Source organism: Carassius auratus, unplaced genomic scaffold (genome assembly GCF_003368295.1).
Source record: "Carassius auratus strain Wakin unplaced genomic scaffold, ASM336829v1 scaf_tig00017849, whole genome shotgun sequence".
In the NCBI taxonomy this organism is placed as follows: domain Eukaryota; kingdom Metazoa; phylum Chordata; class Actinopteri; order Cypriniformes; family Cyprinidae; genus Carassius; species Carassius auratus.
Window position 1 is genome coordinate 89,495 of NW_020524822.1, and position 23,156 is coordinate 112,650.

The 23,156-nt window shown below is 34.4% G+C and overlaps 1 protein-coding gene and 1 long non-coding RNA gene across 3 annotated transcripts; both read right to left on the minus strand.

Annotated features, from left to right (window-relative positions):
• Positions 1 to 472: 472 nt before the first annotated feature.
• LOC113075872 (ankyrin repeat domain-containing protein 10-like) lies at positions 473 to 20,309 on the minus strand. The gene is made up of 5 exons (XM_026248530.1): positions 19,855 to 20,309; positions 18,270 to 18,422; positions 15,645 to 15,736; positions 2,002 to 2,252; positions 473 to 1,906 (listed from the first exon to the last, which is right to left on the minus strand). Exons 1-5 carry the CDS (start codon positions 20,044 to 20,046, stop codon positions 1,626 to 1,628), a joined length of 969 nt encoding a protein of 322 aa, XP_026104315.1. The 5' UTR covers positions 20,047 to 20,309; the 3' UTR covers positions 473 to 1,625.
• A 1,662-nt stretch (positions 20,310 to 21,971) lies between these two features.
• Positions 21,972 to 22,776, minus strand: LOC113075873 (uncharacterized). Of its 2 annotated transcripts, none has more exons than XR_003281048.1 (4): positions 22,734 to 22,776; positions 22,421 to 22,541; positions 22,215 to 22,334; positions 21,972 to 22,130 (listed from the first exon to the last, which is right to left on the minus strand). It is a non-coding gene; the product is annotated as an uncharacterized LOC113075873 (long non-coding RNA). The 2 variants fall into 2 exon arrangements; XR_003281047.1 differs by having other exon boundaries at positions 22,705 to 22,776.
• Between the last annotated feature and the right edge of the window lie 380 nt (positions 22,777 to 23,156).

Below are 23,156 nucleotides of genomic sequence, written 5' to 3' on the forward strand. Positions count from 1 at the left end.
TACCTGTTTTTGTTTTGCACAACCATTTTCGTCAAGTTTTGAATTGTGCATTGTTAGTATCCTTTTGTGGGCATTTAGTTTAGGGTTTTTAAAATCACCCATCAAGTTCGGTTTACATAACATGAGTATATCTGAACATCTGAACCTGATTTAAGTCCACATTGCTTAGCTCTACAAAAACATAGCACTGGCACACTGCCACACATTAGCTTCAACATGAAACAGTTTGCCTTATGATTTAATATTCCTTCAATTTAAATAACAGGGATTCATTCTTAATCTCATTTATGTGAAGTGTTGAAGCAGCACAATAGTTAATGAAGTAGCAAACCACCAATACATGGTGATGATGCATGCGTGTTATATTTTAATCTACGAAAAGCAGTATCAAATGAACACTTGCAATTGGTTTCTGTTTTGCTAACATGCTTTTAGAAACTATTCATATGTACAAATTCAAGAGTCAGCGCTGTTTGTTAAATGAGAACATTTAATGAGTATAGAAATTACATTTCGCATCCATTTTAGGCATCCTGTTACTTGACATAAACAGTAATTTTTATACCAATATCTCAATCTCTGTGTCACACATAGCCGGTGTTTTAATGAGCAATTATAGTAAGATGTTCTTTGTAATTCTGAGTAGGAAATGATGCATTATTCAATATGCAGTGCAAACTTTCTGGCAGCTGTTCTGTGTGAAAGAATGATTTTTAGATGAATTTATAGAAAGTACAATGCAATCAAAGAATCACCTTTGTCTCAATACATAGCTCTTACCATATTTAATTAGTTTAGCAACAGCAAATATCTTCTACACTACATATGAAATGCTATGCAAAACATTAGCTGGAAATAGACTTTTACCCTCATACAATAACCTGACCGATGAACGCTTGAGACTGCAGATTCAATACATTTAGTCAAAAAGGTTAAAGATGTGATTGAATAGCACCTAGACTTTCTTAAAAGAACAGGTATGAAAGCTGCAAAGCCAAGGTTTGTAGATGCACTTTATACATTCATCATTAGATATGCTTTGGCAGAACAAGAGAATTAAATGTTGAAGAAAAAAAAAGGAAAATAAAATGCACATTTTATATTTTTAACATGGACATATATATATATAAACACACACAAACTTGGAATCATGTTTTTTTTTTCTTTTTTTGCTACTTAACAGGAACATAAAGTCATTCATATCCAAAGTATTAACCAACTTCCTAAACCAAAATCCAATGTTACAAAACTCAAGGTCAGGAATTTGGCTGGGCAAATGCAATTCACTGCAAAATCAGTGTTGTACTAAGACTAAAAAAAAAAAAAAAACACTGACATACTTTACAAGTATAGATTTCTGGGCATAAAAACAGACTCATTACATTACGCACCTACTTCAGTAGTAGTAGGGAAGTTACTGTGCAAATCGAAACTCAACATGTGCTCCTAATAAGCAAAAGACAGTTTAAAACAAAGTTCATACCACCAAAAGATAAAAGGACAGGGTGGTATGAGCAACTTATGATCAAATGCTTTATACATACGATGTGTACCAAATTAAACTATTTTCCCTCCCAGACACACATCATCAAAAAGAGCTTGAATTTTAGCCAAGGCAAAGGCTCCTACAAATAGGCATAGGAGTTAGTGCAACGACATGGTATCTGCATGGAGGTCACGGTGAAGACCTCTGACTCTTTGTGGACTGGACAGGACGAGCTCTCCATTCGGACAGCCAGGTCCTGCTCTGGACTGATGTAGCCATTGGAACCCAGAGGCAGGGATCCATTTAAGGGTCGGTTCCCACCTGGGGTACTCAGCGCTTGTCCAAACTCCATGTGCATGTTCTCCATCTGGTCTTCTCCGCTGGATCCGTTCACTCCATTCATCGGCTGATAGCCGAGATCTGCAATGACACGTTCACGTTAACAAGTGGCGACCCAACGCAGTATCAAAACTGTTCATCATACAAATGTCTTTACATTTTCAGTCAAGACTTACCATCTTTTCTGGCCTTTTTAATTAGATTAGACTCCATGCAATCCAGAGACCTCTTTCGGCTGGGAACCCCATTAAGGATGCTCCGGTCTTGGATAAGCTTGCGGTCCCCAAAACACACAAAGCCATTGTTTGAGAACACATTAAGCTGATTGAGCTGCTGGTTCTGGGCATTGGAAAGCAGTTGGGCACACTCTTCAAAGCCCTGGGTGAGAGCTAGGTCAGCGGCGGTCAGTCCACTAGAGTTCCTCATGCTGCGCAATGATAAAATTAAGGTGTTAGCACTGCCCGTCTAGACTAATGTTTGCAAAGCACTCACTCACACACACACACACACACACACACCCTTTCTGTATTTCATATCCTAAATTATTAGTGCAGTTTTTGAATACAAGTTAAAGAAGAAAAAAAAACACTGTACAAATCATTGAACATCTAAACTTTAAAGACATTAATTATATTGTTAGGTCTCAACTGCAATAGAAAATGAAAAAAAAAAACTATTGAAGCATACACACAAAAACACGATATATGAAGAAATACAAATAACCATATTTCCATTAAAGTACACAAGAACAATTGAGAAGAGGTTTGTCAATGCCGAATGCTTTTTCCAAGAATTCTCTTCAACTCAACAGATGAACTGGACAGATGATTTATTAAATCATTTTCAAAACCAAATAAAAGAATGCCACACCAGAACAAACTGTAAACACAGAGGCAATAAGAAGCCAATAACTGTAGACAGAAGAATGCAATGTCTTCTTAAATCTGTGGCCGGACCAGGAAAATATCACACCAATCTTCTGATTCAAATTATATCCTCAATCCTCAAGTGGTTTTGATGAACAGATCTTCATTTTTATGGTTAAAAGAGGACATCTTGGAACTGAAAAAGGCAAGTGAGACCTGATCAGGAAATTCTTCTTTAAACAATTGAAGATGGAAATAGTAGAAGAGGTTAAAGAGAACAGCATCCGGGCTTCTTTAAGAGAAAGATTTAATCCAGTGGTCACCGTCGACACCATAAAGCATTCAAGGGTCATGTGAGATTCATACCTGGGTAAAATCCGACATGGAATCAGGAGAGGATTAAGAGTGTGTATTTGACATCAACAGTCATTTTCTATTGCAGTGAAGAAAACAGAATACATGAATGAACAAAATCTAGGGCAAGATAACAGCGTTTACACTTACCCCTGGAGCTCCTGCTAACACGTCTACCACGAATGCAGTGAGAATACAGAAATGTGACTCTTGGCAGCGCGATACAGTAAATACACACAGACTAACCTCAGAAAATCCTAAATAATTTACAAAAGGCACCAATAATATGTTAACTTTTTTAATTTGGGTTATGCTCTCTCTTATAAGCAAACACGTGTATCTTTCTAAGTCTATTTTTTGAGTAACTGCCAGCATTTGCTGCACTCTTTATTTTTATTTTTTACAAGCAACAACCAAACTTGATCATGGCTACATACAAAATCTCATATTTCTCTGAGAAGATGAGGAACAAACTTTGCATATTTTCTAAACTCTATGAGTATGTTCTATATAATCTGAATGTGTGTTGGATGAATGATATCCAGACGTATTTACACTCAATATGTTGTTATTATGGTAGTTAACATTACTTCCATTAACAATTCCTCTTCTGTGGCCTTATGGGATAAGCTGATGAGGTGAATTGTGTGTTTGATTAGAAAGTGTTTGGAAATGTGTTCTGATGATGTGCCTGCAGAACAGTACAAGAATAGTACATCAATAGCACTGTGCAGAGAATATATATATCTGAGGAACAAGCAGTTCGCTGTGAGGACATGATGCTTAGGTGCAAAGACCTTGGTATTTTAATTGGAAAGAAGGAAAAAATGCTGGCATTTCATGAATCTGCAACATCTTTTCAAAAAGCATTTCATAAATATTTCACATTTAACATATAATATATATTTTAACAATGCACAACATTAATTTTTGTAAGCTAGCTATATAAGCCAATCATCATTAAGTAACAATCATTAAATGCACTGTACAATTTAACTTATTTTCTGTATGCGCTGCCACTGAGTGACATTCACAAAGTAAGGGGTTTGTTTTCGGCTTTAGGAAAAGGTTTGTTCATTCATGGATTCATTGCAAAAAAAAATAATAATAATCACAATAATCATTTAGACATGTTTTTTGTTTTAATTTCTAACTAGATAACACTCCATACACACATTCATTCCAACACATAAAGCATGTTTATAATCAAACATTTAAAAATAATACAATTTCCAGCAAATAAAGTAAAAATCAAACTTTTTTTTTTTTTTTTTTGGGACTCTCCCCACTTATTCCTACCCAAATCTGAAGAAAAATATGAATGCTTCTCAGATGTTCTGATGTCAAAAAGACATTTGTAACAAACAGTTCAGAAGGTGCGTGTCCATCCTGGCAGGCCTCAACTGAAAATGAACCTCTTAGGTGCAAGAAATCTGAAATAATTACCAAAACAAACACAATGATCATATGGACAATCGATTAATAGTTCACACTATCCACTGTTGTTTATGGGCTCGATTCTGTGAGTGACTATTTCTGTTATATACATAGAAAAAAACACAATTCAGATTAATTTGTTCACTTTGCTCCTCAAAATGTATGGGCTTTAAATTTGTAAACGACACTAATAGGCATTCATATTATAATCACATACATATTATTATCACAACTCTTGGTAAAAATTACTTTAATGAATGATAATATATAATATTATTTATATAATATGCATATATTATATATATATATATTTATTTATATATATATAGCATAAGACTCAATAATTGTAAATATCACAGATACTATGTTGCTCAAAAGAACAGTATTATTTTTGCACACGTCAGTTATTTTTAAAATGCCAGAAAACTGCTTTGTTTACATTTTGTCCACAGAGTTAGATGAGATTTCTAGCACCTTTAATAAGAGATCCTTTCAGTTTATGTAAACATTAAAATATATTTGAACAGGAAAACTTAAGCTGTTAATTTACTTTGACTATTTAGTTAACTTGCTTTTACTTGAGTTGGGCATTTGCTTCTTAATTCGCATTAATTATCTAAACTAAATATTTGGAATTTTATTTTATGGAAAATTTCTCAAAGGCCATTGGCCTTTGGTTCTGAGGACCAAATATCCTCATTTTTGGTGAACATTTTGACTGTTAAGGTTTTGTTCTTTTCTTTACTTTTATCAGGGGAGAGTGAGGAGTGAGACAGTGCCTCCTCAAAATACTGGATGTAAAAAAAAAAAAAATTATAATAATACAGAATACAGTACAAAAATAAAAGAACAGCAATATTACAAAATATAACATTTAAAAAATTTATAAATTAGTCATTTTTCAAAAGAAACATTGTCCAACAGCGACACCAGCATGTTAAGTTACAGCAGGAGTCTGTGTCTCTCTCATCTCCCCTGAGCCCACTGAGTTTTAACAGACCCCCTAAAGTGTGCCGTGAGTTTGGTGGGGGGTCATTGAGAATGAATGGGGGAAAGTCACATAAGATGAGGCAATGCCTCCATCGTGATATGATTGGATATGACTGGTAATATTTTCGGCTGTGATTGGTTCATGTGATAAATCCCGCCCCTTGTGTTCGTGTGCATTCGCACATCAGTCTGAATGAACAATATAATGTTGTTAATAGAGACTTAAACAGCCCACACACTCAGATATAATAAAACATGATCTGTGGGAGTTTTTAGTGAGTAATCAATAAGCTTGGTGAAATCTCAGAATCTGTGACCAATATTTACATAGTTTGATGATTTAATAAAATAAAAAAATAAAAAAAAACTGTTAAAAGTTAACTACTAAAAAGAATAGCTGAACATAAGTTCAAAAATGTAATATATTGTTTAAATTGTTACTGCCTTGAGTTATTATTCTGGAATAAATGTAAATGCTTTAAACACAGAAATTGTAACTGGGACAATAATTTATATATATATAAAAAAAAAGTTTAGGGTGAGTAAATGACGACAGAATTTACATTCTGGAAGTAAACTAATCCTTTATTTAAATACCCCTGCCCTAAATTATCATTCTGTGTGTGTACAGTATACAGGAATCAGTCTGCAATTTGCCATCATGCGGCTATAAACAAGAAACATAGATGCTAACAGTTGATAAAACAATGAAAGAATTATTAGCAATTGAACATCTTTCTTTCTTCCTTTTTCATTTTTAGTAAACTGCTGTCAAGAGACGTGTTTTGTTTATGCTTGTTCAGATGTTGCATTAGACATGTGCCGATATTTGGTAATATGATATATTACAGTAATAAACATGCACAATATTGTTATCATGGGGACTTCAAAATACAGTGAATCATTTTTTATTGCAAATTATTCTGATTTTTTGAATGCATTTTAATTATACTTTTCCCCTCGACTGGTTAAAATGCACAACACCGCTGTACTCTTTGTCTAAGAGTAATGAGCACGCTGACGTAAGCAAGCCCAACACGGAGGAGAAGCACCAAACCCAAATCACACCCTAAACCCTCCCGGTCCTGTTCATCACATCACTAAATACTTGAATACTTAGACTTAAACCGGTTTTTAATCTGGACTACGACATGCCCTTGATATACAGTGTTATCAAGATGACACGTCATCAATCCAGATGTCGGCCATATTGACAGCACTGAACGTAATTACTGCTGCTGAAAATGGTCAATTATTGTTGTGTTTTTGGCTGTACTTATAAGTTGGACTGGGAAAAACATGAATTATTCTTATTATGAAGCTACTTATACCATTGTATTTAAAACTATGGAATTGCATATTAAAGTGTTTGTTCACTCAAACATTTTAATAACCCTTATGTCATTGCAAACCTTTTGTTTATCTTCAAAACAAAAAAGATGACATCTTAATGAAACCTGATATTAAGTCCCTCCATTAAAAATCCTGGGAAACAGAAGCTCAAATGTGCTTGCTTGACACACAAGCTTTATTCTCACGCAGCAAGCATGCACAGTTGAGCTTCTGCGCACCATACTGTATCTTCTTTATGTGTGTGCACGGATCAGTGTTTGTATGTGAACAAAAGGATTAATCATAAAGCAGTCATTTATTTTTAGGAGAATTGCATTACTTGTAAAAACTATTTAGGATCTTTTCGAGTGTTAAATGTCTTGGTGGAATGGACTTTCAATGGAGGGGGAGAAATTTCATTAACAATAGCTGCATTTGTGTTTCAATGATAAACAAAAGTTTGAAACGACATAAGTGAGAAAATAATGACAAATTTCTTCTTTTCTTTCTTTTTTGGTGAACCATCCTTTTAACATCTCCAGTTTTTAAATCTAGACAATATCAGATGATATTATTAGAAAAAAAAAGTCAGGTTTACATACACACATTAGACCTGCCAGGTTTGCCACTGTTTCCCGGTAATCACTGTGACAAATGAACATTTCACTTGTTTTATTTAAATAATGAAACGGAAGCATTCATGCGTTTCTTCATTCCTGATATGCTTTGCTACTCTCTTTTTTTCCTTCATAGATTCCCTTCCATTGGTTGAGCCCTGACACATAACTTCCTGAGCATCAGACCATGCTTACTGTGGACGAGACTAAGAAGGGGCTGATTAGACCTGTCCAACAGATACGTCCTATGGTTAGTCTACAAAAAAAAAAAAAAAAAAAAAAAAGAATGAAAAAACAACAACAAAACAAACATTGAAATTAAATGGGAAATTAATATACATCAGCTGCATTGATTTAAGGGCATAATTAGCAAAGCATGCAGGTCAAAACACTAGATCTAATAATATTAATTATAAACAAACAAAAATCTTTGTCTTTTTTTAAAGTTCAAAATGTCCTATCAGTTAAAACCAATCACCGCATGAAATACCTCAACAGTTTGCCAGTGTGTTGATACTGAAGGGAGCGATAGTGAGAACACTCCTAATGCCACAACAGTGCAGTTTCGTTGAGGGAACTTGGAGTGAGTCAGCAGTGTCTATTTGGAATGCTCTCCCCCTTTTCTAGGATTACTTGAAAAAGTCAAGTCATTTCGAATTCAATAGCTGCAAAAACATTGAGAGGTGTAGACGTTCTCTAGAATTTTGCCGTAACAGTTAACAAAATGCAATCTCCATTTCTTTTGTCATCATGCCACTTTCAGAAGGACAAAGGTGACAGATGATTCATAAAAGAACATGTTTTATCATAGTGTAATCATATATCATAGGCTAACTTCTACAGGCGACATTGTAAATACAAACAATTTGTCTATGAACAAAGTCTTAGAATAAATAATGCAGACAGGTTAAAACAAAATACTAGTAATGCTATTCATATGCTGATATTTAAGCCTATGCTTTACCCTGTTGTCCTTTACTATAATGCTACCTTAACCACACTTTCTCCTGCCGGACTTTTGGATCGAGGGCTTTGGGAGACTGATGAAAAACAAAAAGCATTAAATCAAAAAGGGTCTGTTTTTAAATGGTTTATAGCAAACTGTAAACAGTATTTTCCCCATTTCATGATAATGAAATGATAAATGATTGATGGTTCAACATGTCAGAGTTGCGTGACATGACTTATTCATGACATATTCTTTTTAAGTACTTTTGGTGCTTAAATAAGTTACATTTATGCATTAAGGAAAGTTAAACAATTTATAAAGAACATTGGGTCAACTCTGGTAATTTCAATTGGATGTTTTATTTGAAGCCTCTCCGCTAGGTAATAAAAAGAGATAAAGACTAAGTGTACACTTGAAGCTGTGTAAATCACTGGTAAAGAACACAAGACGCTGAAAAACGTGAATTTATTGAAGTGTATGCTAAACCAACATGAGACCCAAAAGATAGATGTGCAAAACATTCAGTATCACAGAAAGAGAGAGAATAAAAAAATAAAATAAAATGTGGCAAAGCACATTTCTTTAAAGGACTTGGCTATTTGAACTTGAGTCGACTTGTCTGGTGAAGATGAAATTATTGAAGACATTTCAGTGAAGAAAGAATCAGGATTTCAATGAGAAAGTGTTTGTAGTCTGTCCATCCATCAGTTAACTGGGGAAGTATTTCCATTAACAACAGAATCAAGAAACTCAGGTAACAGCGAGACTGTCGGGAGAAGTCCAATAGAAAAAGAAGAACATATTCAGAGGTAGATACACCTTTGTGCAGTTGATGCTTGAGGATTCAAGTAGAATTTGGAAGTACTCCATTTTCACTCTCTCACGAGATTTTTTTGGGAATGTCAAGCTGAATAAGCTATTACATGTTTAATTAAAATCTAGATCTAGTTTCCTGGGATCTGGAGGAATAGTTTCGGCAACAAGGCAATAAACTAAAGTTTTTCTTCTTGGAAGTTCCTTTGTCTTCTCAATGCCATTCACATTATTTTGGTTTCAGTCCAAGAAATCTTGAAGGAATATAACTTCTGGACATCACAATGAAATGGTGCTCCTTTGACAACCTTTTAGGTAGGAATATGATGGTACTGTCAAGCTTCCAGAGAATACTTTCATTGGTGGCTGACGTGTTTTTTCCAGAAAGAAAGGTATCAGATGGATTCAGGTCTCAAGAAATCAATTAAAGAAAAAAATAGAAATGCGTAGAGAGGAAACAGATAAAACATCCATCATGTCATTTTTCCCTCATGCAGATCTTGAAGAAATATTACCGTATTACTGCTTCTCAACTAAGAATAGTTCTAGATTTGTTAAGTGTATAATATTGGGAATACTGTGACGAGGAGAATTTTTATTTTTATTTTTTTATTTTTCTGGGAGTGAAGAAGTTTAAATACATTTTTAAAATACAAAATAAAAACCCAAAACCCTCGCTCCTCTCAATCCCCTTACTAGGCCTATATTATAAACTCCTGTTATTTTAAACCTTCTCTTCTGCTTTGAATGGGTAAATCTGAAACACTATAGCTGTCATCGGCTTTAATACTGACTGGGGCTTCAGTGCCACTACCAATGAAAGACTTAAAAACATTGTTCATACTGCCATAAAAACAAACATTAACAATCCTATTCGTATGGTTGCAGAATACACATTTCCTCACCACCTCAAAAGCATTTCCAATAGGGCAATAAAGACAACTGAACATTTAAAAACAACCCTAGATCCCCAAGACCAAAATTCTTCTCATTCCTCATTTTGAATGCCACGTTAATTATGGATAAAGCAAGTCATTCATATTACTTTTTGAAAATAAAAGTTTATCAAGAGACATATACCTTTATATACTTTAGATAGTAGGTAGGTACTGGGATGTATATGTGTTTGAATGCAACAGTGGTTGAATTAGCTGTTTAAGAAGTTTTTTTTATTTTTGGTGTCTTCCTGGACAACTATTTGAAACACTTCAAGTGTTTGAGGGGTTCTCTCTTTTTCCTTAACACAAGGCCATAAACTAGTCAATCTAAAGATGAGCTAAAACGCAAAAAAATAGTCTCTTACATATCATACACAGTACAGACCAAAAGTTTGGAAACACCTTCTCATTCAAAGAGTTTTCTTTATTTTCATGACTATGTAGAGTCACACTGAAGGCATCAAGGGCTATTTGAGCAAGAAGGAGAGTGATGGGGTGCTGCTCCAGATGACCTGTCCTCCACAGTCACCGGACCTGAACCCAATCCAGATGGTTTAGGGGTGAGCTGGACCGCAGACAGAAGGTAAAAGGGCCAACAAGTGCTAAGCATCTCTCGGGGAACTCCTTCAAGACTGTTGAAGACCATTTCAGGTGACTACCTCTTGAAGCTCATCAAGAGAAAGCCAAAAGTGTGCAAAGCAGGAATCAAAGCAAAAGGTGGCTACTTTGAAGAACCTACAATATGACATATTTTCAGTTGTTTCACACTTTTTTGTTATGTATATAATTCCACATGTGTTAATTCATAGCTTTGATGCCTTCAGTGTGAATCTACAATTTTCATAGTCATGAAAATAAAGAAAACTCTTTGAATGAGAAGGTGTGTCCAAACTTTTGGTCTGTACTGTACATAAGTACAATTTTAAATTGTGATGTCAATTTTCTATGAAAATATTATACTCAGAATAACATCAACTGACAAAATCTCTCTCTCTCTATATATTAAGTACTAACTGGAAGTGAAATTAAATGCAAAGCCAAATGGTTGCTTTGTATTTTAATGTGCTGTGTAAATAATTACTAAATGACAATAACAGAATGCAGTCTTCTAGTCATTTGGATAAGTTTGCACATAACTGTAAAATTTTTTCATACAATGTACAAATTATCTAAATAGTTTTATTGCACAACTTTATAATAAGTTTACATTTGTTAGCATTAGTTACTGGATTGGGCATCCTGAACTAAAAATGAACAACGCAAGAACAGCATTTACTAATCTATGTGAAAGATATACAAACACCATTTTTATCCTTTCAAGTTGTGTACATTAATGTTAATGTATTAAGGACACAAACGAACAATACTAATTGTATAAATTATCATTAACACTGATTCATAAATTATTAATTTAATAAGAATTTTTGCATCACACCACAAAATGTTTATTGTAAAGCGTCAACAGTTTTAATGAATGGCATTCAAATAATGTTACAAATGATATTAACGTCTGTTGTGCTGACCATAACCATATGGCATTCAAAAGAGGAGAAAATCATCTGCGAGGGGATTTTGCAGTTGTAGTTGAAGTGAGACCAAGAGCCTGTAAGAAACACTATCAAGCCCATCACTGTCCCTGCTGTTCCACAAAACACATCGCACCTCTGCTTCCCAAAGTAGGACTTTGTTTGACCTCAGTCAACTGATGGCTGAGCATAGAAAACACTTTATAAAGCATAAAAAACATGAATTACTAACCATACAATGGATTTTAGACTTGCATATTTCATCTGGTTTAAAAAGTCATAAAAGTCAAATCATATTTAATGGCATTTTCGTCACTAATGGAAGTGTTGGTTTCATGTATGTGTCTCTGTGGAACATCAGATCATTTCCAGTTATTCAGTATGTCTTATATCATCATTCAAGTATTGCCTCCATGAATTCCCAAGTGGCATTTCTCATTGTCAAGAGATATGAAACCACAAGAGTCATTTCTCCAGAAAGAGCAACAAGAACGCTCCTGCACCACAGTACGTGTGTGCTCTCAACTCAATACACACACAAGTTTATACTTGTATAGTTATACCTTGTTGCAACATCCTGGAGATCTGTTGGCAAATTTATCAACATTAATAATGCAAGAACTTCCTTCAGAATCCCTCTGCAGAGTCAATATCATGTTTTATATCAAATGCTGTGTTTATTATCTTGAATCGAAATTATCTAAATCCTGCACAAGTTGTTGGAGAACAGTATTTCAAGTGGGTCTACACATGCATATGGGGTAGGACAGTTAGAGATTTCCAATACTGCTCCATGAGGGCCAGTTTTCTACAGTTGATATCGATTCCACAAACATTTAACAAGTTCTGATTAACGTGAATCTTCTTCTACACTAGATGTCACCCTCTTATTTACCTTGCATCTATGGAAAGTTTAACATGGAGATGCTGTTGACAAGAACAAAGCAATATGCCTGATTTGCAATGCTGAGGTGAAAGGGTGTCGTAATAATACAAATTTGCAGAAGCGTTTTTACATCACGCATAGGGCGCTATGATTTCTGTGATGAATGAATGGTGCAGGCGCTGAAGCACACATGATGCTTATGATATTTTCAGCCTCTGTCGTCTCACTATTATGACAAGAATACACAAATATCATCTCCAGAGCTACTCTTCATGAGCATTTTACCATTTAATTTGAGAAAAACTACCATCAAATCACATGTACAGCATCTGCAAGTTCTTCACAGCAACCCATCAAAATAAAAGTTTGGTTTAACTTGAAGAAACTGTGACAGAAATATATCACTATCATGCAGTAGAATGTAAGACTCAGTATTACAACTACTACTAAATAATAATAATAATAATAATAATAATAATAAAGTTTTATTTTTAAAGGAATAATAAAAAAAATATATATATAATTTTAATTTTAACAGTAAGCCTGTTGTGCTGCACTTTGTTTGCAAAATAAAGAGAAGGGTTTAATCTTCATTTGATTAAAGGATGAAATAAATTAACGTTTTATGTCCTAATTTGGTTAACAGAAAAAAATTATTGTTTCATAATTATTGTATATTGTTTCAAAATTTAAAATACAGGTATGTGGCTTAATTTCTTTTTCTATAAATATAGATTAAGATATTCTATTAGTATCAAATCTAAATGAATACCCATCTAAATCTAAAGCACCATCCAGCTGGGAGCAGGACTGCCACGGCTCTGAAACTTAGTTTTAAGATTATTTCTCACAATTTATCAACATCCGGATTGTTTTGCTTCTGTCCATTACAGTATAATCTTAACCCACACACACACACACACCTTATAAAATCATGATTTATTCATAATGAACTTGGAATCAGTTAATCATGATTCATTTATGATGATTGATATTTATAAAATTACATATAATTTATAATTTTATAAATATCAGTACCATTTGTATTACAACTATATTCATTGTGTTTAATAATAAAAAAAAATAATAATAAAAATAAATACATAAATAAATAAATAAATAAATAAATAAATAAATAAATAAATAAATAAACAAACAGATTTAGGAATTCAATTTAATCGAATCGAGAGCCTAAGATTAGCTAAAACCTTTCAGTCAGGCGTGTTCTGGCAGGCTGAAACTAAACGTTGCAGGAAAGTGGCCCTTTAGGAGCAGGACTGGACACCCCTGGCATTTGATGAACACTACATGTATAGAGATGTGGCTACTACTTTCCCAGGTTTTCTATTTGCAAAATTTCACAATCAAACAGAGCTGTCTATGTGTGTTCTTGCATTATTTTTTGTTAAAATTGAAGTAGAATACAGTATTTTGACAGCTTTAGATTACTAGAAAGAACTAAAAATAATAATAAAACTGATATCACAAGGGATATAATGACACTGCAGAGACATTTTGAATGGAGCTCAATTCCCCTTAGACACCATAGGTCTCACACACTTCATTTCATCTGATGTCAAAATAGCAATAGTTGTTGTTTGCTTTTGAGCTGTGAGGAAATGTGCAACAGTTTGCAACCTTGTAATGGCAACACATTTAAAATCAAAAAGTGAAGGAAACAAAAAGGATATTACCTCCGCACCTCACAGGGGATTATAGAAGACATGATAGAGATCATCACATTACTGAATTCAGAATACATTTCACATTTAGGCAAAATCAAGCCAATTAAACCAAATCTGGTCACAACTTTCAGAAGAGCTCCATCAAAATAGATTTCAAACTGGATTGAGTGTATCAGAATCACAAGTTCAACACTGAATCTAGAGTTAGATTAGTTAATATCACTTAATGCGTTTAGTATCGTGATCTAATAATGAGCAATACAAGAACAGCATGTATTCATCTTGGTTAATGTTCATGTTTAAATATACTAAAATGTACTAAATTAACATGCCAGACTGTATAATTATTCATAATGCATTATTAACAAACAAACTAACACTGAACCATAATATAATTATAAATTAACATTCAATTAATAAACGCTGCAAAAATGATGGTCATTGTTAGTTCATGAATCATGATACATAATTCATTAATGGTTACCATTTTTGTTGCCCTGTCAAGATGGACCAACTTAAATATAAAAAATCTTAATAACAATAATAATAATAATAATAATAATAATAATAATAATAATAATAATAATAATAATCAAGTGCTGTCAATCTATTACTCACGATTAATTGCATCCAAAATAATACATGTGTGTATTGTGTATATTTATTATGTACATATAAATATACACACATGCATGGATATAAATAATCAAGAAAATTTGTGTTTTGTTTAAATATAAAATATTAATATTTATATATAATATAAATTATATTTGAATATATATATTTGAAATGTTTTTAAATATATACATGTGTTTGTGTATTTATATATACGTAATTATATGCATTAACCGTGATTAATCGTTTGAAAGCACTAATCTAAATAGTAATTTTTTATATATATAAATCATAAAAAAATTATTATAATAATTTAGCTAAAACTTTGACTTAACATAATTTTTCTGACAGGATTTTAATGAATGTGATATGCACACATCCATTTATTCAACATTTGCCATGTCATGCTTAACAAAACCCCTTAAAATTGTAGGTACAAACAGTAACAGCTTCTCTTTCATAGCATAAATCTTTCAATTATCGGTTAAAAGCATAATAAAGAGAAAACAAACATAGCTGACATTCATTTGTAACTCATCATGCAGGTTTTCATATCAAGTGAAAATGTGAGATTGAAAACCAGTCAGATTTCTACCACTCAGGACAACAGGGTGCATGTGTCTAAAGAAAAAGGGTAAGGAAATCTCAGCTCCCGTATTGTCTTGCAGTGGAAGAAATGAAATATAAAGCTTTATAATCGAGAGAATCAATGTTTCTGTTTTGATGGAGCCCTTCTTAAATGAAGCACCAGCGGGGCATTTGGGTCAGAGAGAGACAGAGTCAGAGAGAGCAGCAGTTAGAGAGGACTTACTCTGCCTTGGCTCCCTGGACCAGGAGCGTGTTAATGCAGTCAATGCTGCCAGCACGGGCCGCTTTGTGGAGGGGGGGTTCTCCAACATAGTCCTACAAGACAGAGAGAGAGAATCTAAAGCATCATGCAGCTGGGAGCAGGACTGCCACGGCTCTGAAACTTAGTCTTAAGATTATTCCTCACAATTTATCAACATTCGTATTGTTTTGCTTCTGTCCATTACAGTATAATCCTAATACACACACACACACACACACCTTATAAAATCATCATTTATTCATAATGAACTTGGAATCAGTTAATAATGATTCAATTATGATGATTCCTTTAAGACTTTATAAACTAATTACACAGGGGTATAATTATATTATTACTATCTGAACATATCATAATCGTACGTAACATGCACATAATATGTTTTGAGTATTTACACTCGTGTAAAAGTTTCTGGATGTTTTGTTTCGAAAGTCATCTCTAATAGCTGCCTTCATTTTAACATAAGACGAGTGAGACTCAAAATATTCATATGATTTAAAAAACTATTTGAATATATTTTCTGTGATGCTAAGATGAATTTTCAGCATTATAACTCCAGTCACGGGTGTCAAATGAAATAATTTATATTACAGCTAATTAATATTTGCTTAAAATTCCATATGTGCATGACAATATTTATTTAAAATTATATAATAATCGTGTCAGGCCCATCCAAGAAGAAACTTATTTATCTATTAGAAAAAGCCAACTCTGCAAAGTGTTATTTAAGCACTATTTATTACTATTATTAATTATTATAATAATAAATATTACGGTTGCACTTTATTTTACAGTACGTGTACTAACATGTACTTATAGTGTACTTACAGTGTATTTATCTAAGAAACTTCTGGTAATACAAGGTAACTACATGGGGTAGGTTCAGAGTTAGTACCTAGTTATTACATAGTTAATTATAAATGTAATTACTATAATATGTACATAGTATGTACACGAGGAAAAGGACTGTCAAATAAAGTATTAATTTTAATGTAAATTTTAGTATTTTGTTATGTGGTTTTGTGATTTTAATTATTTGCTTACATTTCTATTTAGCTTTATTTCAGTTTTAGATTTGTCTTCATCTTAATTAGCTAGTTGTAAAGGCAACATTTTGAACAAGTTTATTAGGTTTTCCATCTAATATTTGATTTGATTTCAGCTGTGTCAATGGTTTTTAACATTATTTGTTATCCATCACAACACTGCGTCTGCAGACTCCCCAGAATATGGAGGCTTTCGCCAAATAACTGGAAGCGAAAGTGCAATCTCTCCATCACACATCCCAGCATCATCATCATTTATTTAGGAGCTGGTGGATCGGCCGGCTGAAACATTCACCCTGACAGAAGTCTACAGTAAAGTCTTCAGTAAAATCAGCCAGCACTTTCAGCAGAATCACTGATTCACGGCAGAGGAATGTGGGTCAGACTCATGCTACATTCATCTGAGCAGTACAAGACTGGGTAAGAGAGCAGTCGATGGGACTTAAATGATTTATGTTGATCCGCCTGAGCCGACAGGGATGAGGGTCTAGTCTAGATTTGAAGAACACAGGTTATGTAACAGTGGCCTAGTAATCTCATTTCTCTGCTGTAAAACACCAGTCAATGGTGGGGGCGGAGAGTACGCTTACGCGCTGATGGGGATTTCTACATTCTGCACACATGAAAACACAACAGTGATACAGTACATATACAGTCATGAAGGGGAAAGCCTGGGTTATCATCACAAATGAGAACAGGTTAAAGCCAAACTTCAGAAATACTTTCAAATGGGAAAACTGTGGGGGTCGGCGGTATGGCCAAACACTTAACTAAAGGTGGAAACTTTTATTATAAAAACAAATTCACAAGATGATTCAGAAATCATGCACATGGCTTGTCCTTAAAACATCAATCATACACAGACAAAACATCACACAACTCTAAAATAACACTAAAAATGTACCTTATAACAAAAATGAGAAGAAATTATGTGTATACAAAATAATGATGTGTTAGGAACGTCATTTTACTGTTGTTAACTGTAAATAATGACCATTTTTTATTAATTATTTCACAATAAAATGACACATTATGTAATTTTAGACCATTTACAGTTTTAACCATATATGAGATGGTAACTTAATGTTAATGAGGTTCTTTCTGCAGCACTTTGTTTGTTTTTGTAAAGATGTAATTTATTTGCACATGAAGTATTTGGCATTAAATTGGACGGTATTTTAGAATTAATTAACATATCTGCAATGTTAGACTATTTACAGTTTTTAAACTAAAACAACATGGTAACGACTTTTTACTGCAGCATTTTTACTTTTTTTTTATATTTAATGCATTTCAAATTAAATATATTATTCATTATTCAGTGCACAAAATGCTTAGCAGCTTAATGTCACGTAACACTTGAGGAAAAAAAAAACAATATAACTTTAATAAAACCGATAATACAACATCTGATCTCTTGCTCTGTTTTCCCACATAACTTCACGCTTGTTCAGTCTCACATGTAAATAAAGCCGTTCTGCATGCTCACCTTAAATATGAGCGTGTGTCTCATATATAATCTCATATCACAGTGAAGTCTTACCTGTCTGTTTATATCAGCTCCGGCCTGCAGCAGCCAGAGCAAGCACTGAGGATGACCCCCGAAGGCAGCAATATGAGCAGGAGTCTGGGCAAACCGAGAGGTCACAGAGTTCACACCACATCCCACCTGCACCAGACGCATGACACACTCCAGCTGAGACAGGAGACAGGAGAGGATGCAGGGAAAAGTGCCTTTCATTAGTGCTCAGAGAGGCTTTACAATATGTGTGTGTGTGTGTGTGTCACTTCCTGTTATTCATCTACTCTACAGTGCCATAAATCCTTCTTTCTAGACACTCCCGTGCTGACATTACACTGATCCAGATAAAGCCAACAGCACACAGCGAGTGGGAGTGGCACCAGAAACAGAGAGATTTATAGCTTCCTCGTGACTATTTTAATAAGTCATATCAGATTTGCCATAATTCAACTGGAAAAAAATCTAGTTTGACCTAAAACCATGTTGATCAAGCTCACACAGAGGACTTTCCCTCTAAGTTTGACAGGCTAAAATGCACACATCCTATGGAGCTTTAAAAGTCAATGCAATGCAGAAAATGCTTTCCTTTTCAGTAATTCACTTGTAAAAATAAGCAGAGGGTTTGGTGTTAATGTCCCATTCTTCACCGGTTAGGTATCTTCAAGATGTCTGAGAATACACCTCATCAGCTACATAACAGAGAATGTAGCTCTTTAGAAAGAGAGAAAACTGAAGTTCAACATCATAACCCGAGGAAAGACTACAGCCACAGGTGGCAATGAAAAACGTCACGACTTGTAAAAACTCTGACACAATACGCCCACACGTGCGAGGACTCTTAAGAGTCGATTCTTTTAGTGAATCAAAAACACTGACTGAATGAGTGAAAGCAGTCAAACTGAAATGAACCAAGAACTGCTACTGTGTAATTACGCGTCTAAAACAGGTCTGAATAACCGGGTTTAGAAGCATAATTAGCTGAACAACGTTAATACAAATTAATAAATGTCATATTTTTGTTCGTTTAGCATTATATTTTTTATATATTATTGAATAGAACGATAATTTTTAGCACTTAAAGTTACTAACTAAAAATTGTAAAACCATTTATTAAGGACGCCTTATATCGCCTCTGTTGATATTGAAGACGACCTCATCATTTTTTATCTTTAACTAATTAATTTCTTTGCTATAAATATTTAAATATAAACGAATCCATAACGTATTTTACAATTTATCTTCGGCTCTGTATTGCTCTTTTACAATCACCATGTATATATAATCGCAAGACAAGCATAGAAAAGGAAAAATAAATTAAATGGAGGGAACAAGGCAAACCCGTCTGAATGTTTGCGCAACGTTCAACTAACGCTGGATCAACAGTGAAGTCAGATAATCACTTGCACGATCCCATTATCATCTTCTGATGCGGTTTGAGTGTCACTGACGAATAACTCAACATCGTTAAAGATTAAAGAATAAATTAGATGCAATGCATTGCATTTTATTAATGAGAGTAACAAATGGTTTTATCTGGTAGGATATTTGCGTGCACACTGTAGATAATAAATTACACATGCTGCTTATAAATGAGTTCATTATGTACCTTGCCGAAGTGTGCAGCCCAGTGTAGAGGAGTCCACCCGTAGAAAGAGTCCTCCACGGCCAGCTGATCTGCGCTGCACTGAAGGAGCGAGCACAGCGCGTCCACGTCTCCATCTCTGCACGCGCGGTGAAGAGGGAAGCGGGCATTCAGCACCTCCTCGCTAGAAAACCCAGACTCCAGTCCCACCGACATTAGTGCTCAGCAAAAAAAAGGCTCGCTTTTATAAATACGTGGAAACAAGAATCGTCAGGAAAATGGTGGACTTCACGATGTCTGCTTTCATGAAGTGCGCCGCCCAAACAAAGCGCATGCAAAGAGGAGGCGAGGCTAGACGAGACACTTGCGCTGAAGAACCGAAACTTCCCACGAGACGAGAATAGCCCAAACCCGACATGGATCAGGTGAGAATCGGGACTGGAGCTACGCATGCTCACTTACAATGTGAGGGTACCCTGAAGCCCGAGACGGATCGCTCGAGACTGATGCGCATGCTCACTACAAAATAGACGCAGCACGAAACAAAACAAGAGCATCAAATGAAAAAGTAGACATATTTTGAAGCGTCTTATTTTTCAACGCGGATGTAGGCCGTTTTCTGTGAATGTGCAAGACTTCCGGTACATTAGCCGCTGTTTGCACTACAAACCAGTATTATCAGTGCATACATGATAATACATTAATTAAAAACTTATAAGAAACAGCAATTTGCATAACCTAGAATCAAAACTAGTTGTTTTGTACCTGCTTAAAATAGCTAGAAGCAGGTAACACCGGAAGACAGACACATACAATTGATCTGATTTTATACAACATGACCTTTTTTTTCTTATTATTCACCAGGTCACGATACAATCATATTTTAGTGTAAAAATGGTGACTACTTAAGCTCTGGGATGTTTAGTAATTATTACACACATTATTATTAACACAAAGAATCTCCTGTTAGAAAACGCATACAAAGAACCTTGCTGTCATAAGAATAATCAATGCATTTAAACAGATTGTAACTAATTTTGTATTAAGAAAAGGTATATGAGGTAGGAATTTAACAAATAAAAAGCTTCCCACTCTATGCTTTTTAAAACATATAAACACTGTGAGGATGAGGACTAACGATTCTTTTCAAACTTAACACATTTTGTATATTCCTTCTCCATTTTGATTAAATAATATAATATATATTTTATACTCTGGTAACACTATTTTAAGGTGTCCTTGTTACAACGTTAAATGTACTATACATATTATAATAACAATTAATTATTAATAATTATATGCAAGTAACCCTAAGCCAAACCCTATTTCCCAATCCTAACCATATAGTAAGTACATGTAGTTAATATTAATCAGTTTTAATTACTTCTACAGTGCTTTTAATGTATAACTACACTGTAAGAAGGATAATGTAACCAAAACTCTGTCTCTATGAAAAACTCTTGCCAATATTATTACTATATATATGCTATATTACCAACCAAAATGAAAGTCCAGACACTTTCATGCATTTACACAGAATAATACAAAACAGAAACAGTTAGAAGTAAAACTTTCATGTTAGTTTAATACGTAGAATAGCAAACTATATCTAAAAGTGACAGCCACTTTCAATTATTTGTAATTTATCCCACATACTAAGGATTGTGAGTTACTGAGAGAAAATAAGGCGTTAGACAGCTTAATGTGAGGAGAACATCCGCTATAAAGTTAGAGCATTTGTCAGAATAGTTGAAAGTGAACATTTTCAAGCAGACTAATAAATAAATTGCAGCTGGTAGTAAGACAGCAATTCATTCATAAAGGGACAGTGTTAAAAATATGTCCTTGTGGGTTATCACATACAAATCTAAACACTCGCAAACATAACACACATCTATAGACATACGCGTGTGTGTGTGTGTATATATAAATGTGTATGATATTTATAGAGGGGAACCACACAGAAATAACAGTGAAGAAGTAGTTGAAACTGTATTGCAGAACTACAAGAGGCACTTTAAAATAAAAAGGAAAGAAAAAAGATGCTCAACAATGTACTTCACTTTTAATTTGATATGGAGTAGCACTGAGATGCAGACCTTTAGTCTTTATAATGTCCATGAAAAGAGAAATGAAACACGCGCGGGTTTAGCTTTCAAACAACTTCTTGAAAGCGCTGCTTATCTCCTGGATCATGTCAGAGGTGGTGGTAGATCTGCTGTGCTTGTGGAAGGCCTGGCGATTACACTGCCTTGTCAGAGACGTAGCACCGGAAGGCAGCCACCAGCGAGGGATTCATGCTGGAAAAAAAGGAACATTTATTATGAAACTGAAAGTGATGTGCAATGACACATCAAATAATTAGTGAAGACGGAGCAACTCACCCTTTGGTTGCATCTGGAGGTGAGCTGAACGCCCAGTGGGCGAAGACTCCTAAGGAACCGGAGAGCAGATCTCCCTGCCCCCACAGCGCCGCCCACTGCCCTCTTGACTACAGGTCAGCACTGAGAGCAGAAGACAAGCGACGTGTTAGAGAAAGAAAATGGTGCACTGGAACCTTGTGAAGTCTGAATACAAGAAAATCACTAACTGTTCTTTCCGTCAGTAATAATGTCCTCCTCCCCCTTCAAAACCAAGGTAAGGTGGCCCATGGCGATGCTGAGCTGCTGAGCACTTCTCTTGTGGTCGGTGCTGTCCAGAGGTTCATGGTGCTGAAATCAAAGTTTGATTTAGCTTGTATACTGCAACTGTATGTATTAGGTATCCTTCCTATCTATCCATCTATCTATCTATCTATCTATCATCTTTATTTATTTATAAAGACAAGACAGCGGCTATTTAAAAATGTGTTTTGCCAATTTTGGAGAGGATCACCTCATGTTTACCGATGACAGCAGTCTCACCTCGGCTAGTTCTTCTGACATTTGCCACTGGCTCTGATGTCTCTTTAGTAGTTAAACATAAAATATAATTTGTTTTAGGTAAATCTAAAATGTAATCTTTGGTCGTTATTCAATTAATTTATTCTTATGTTAAAATGAAAATAAAAATAGGCCTACTGTTTGATATGTATGTTTCATTGTAATGTAATCTATATACACATTTCCCTGAAGTACATTTCTGCTGCTATTATTATGTTTAAATGAAAACGAAAGGAGGCAGTGGTGTTTAATATAATATTCTGTATATTTACAATAAGACGAAGAGGAAAACTGCAGTAGACATGGTGAGCTGACTGATGTTATCAAGTACGATAGTACGAAGTACGAAGATTGTCAGAGTGTTTTCAGCTTATTTTTATAAAATATGGCATGGAGTTGCATCAA

Bases quoted from the DNA above. Each gene is read 5' to 3' on its own strand.
- LOC113075872 (XM_026248530.1), bottom strand. From the start codon at position 20,046: ATGTCGGTGGGACTGGAGTCTGGGTTTTCTAGCGAGGAGGTGCTGAAT. The intron at 18,423-19,854 runs GTACATAATGAA...CTCCTGTCTCAG, and splicing joins GGGCTGCACACTTCGGCAAG to CTGGAGTGTGTCATGCGTCT. The intron at 1,907-2,001 runs GTAAGTCTTGAC...GTGTCATTGCAG, and splicing joins TAAAAAGGCCAGAAAAGATG to ATCTCGGCTATCAGCCGATG.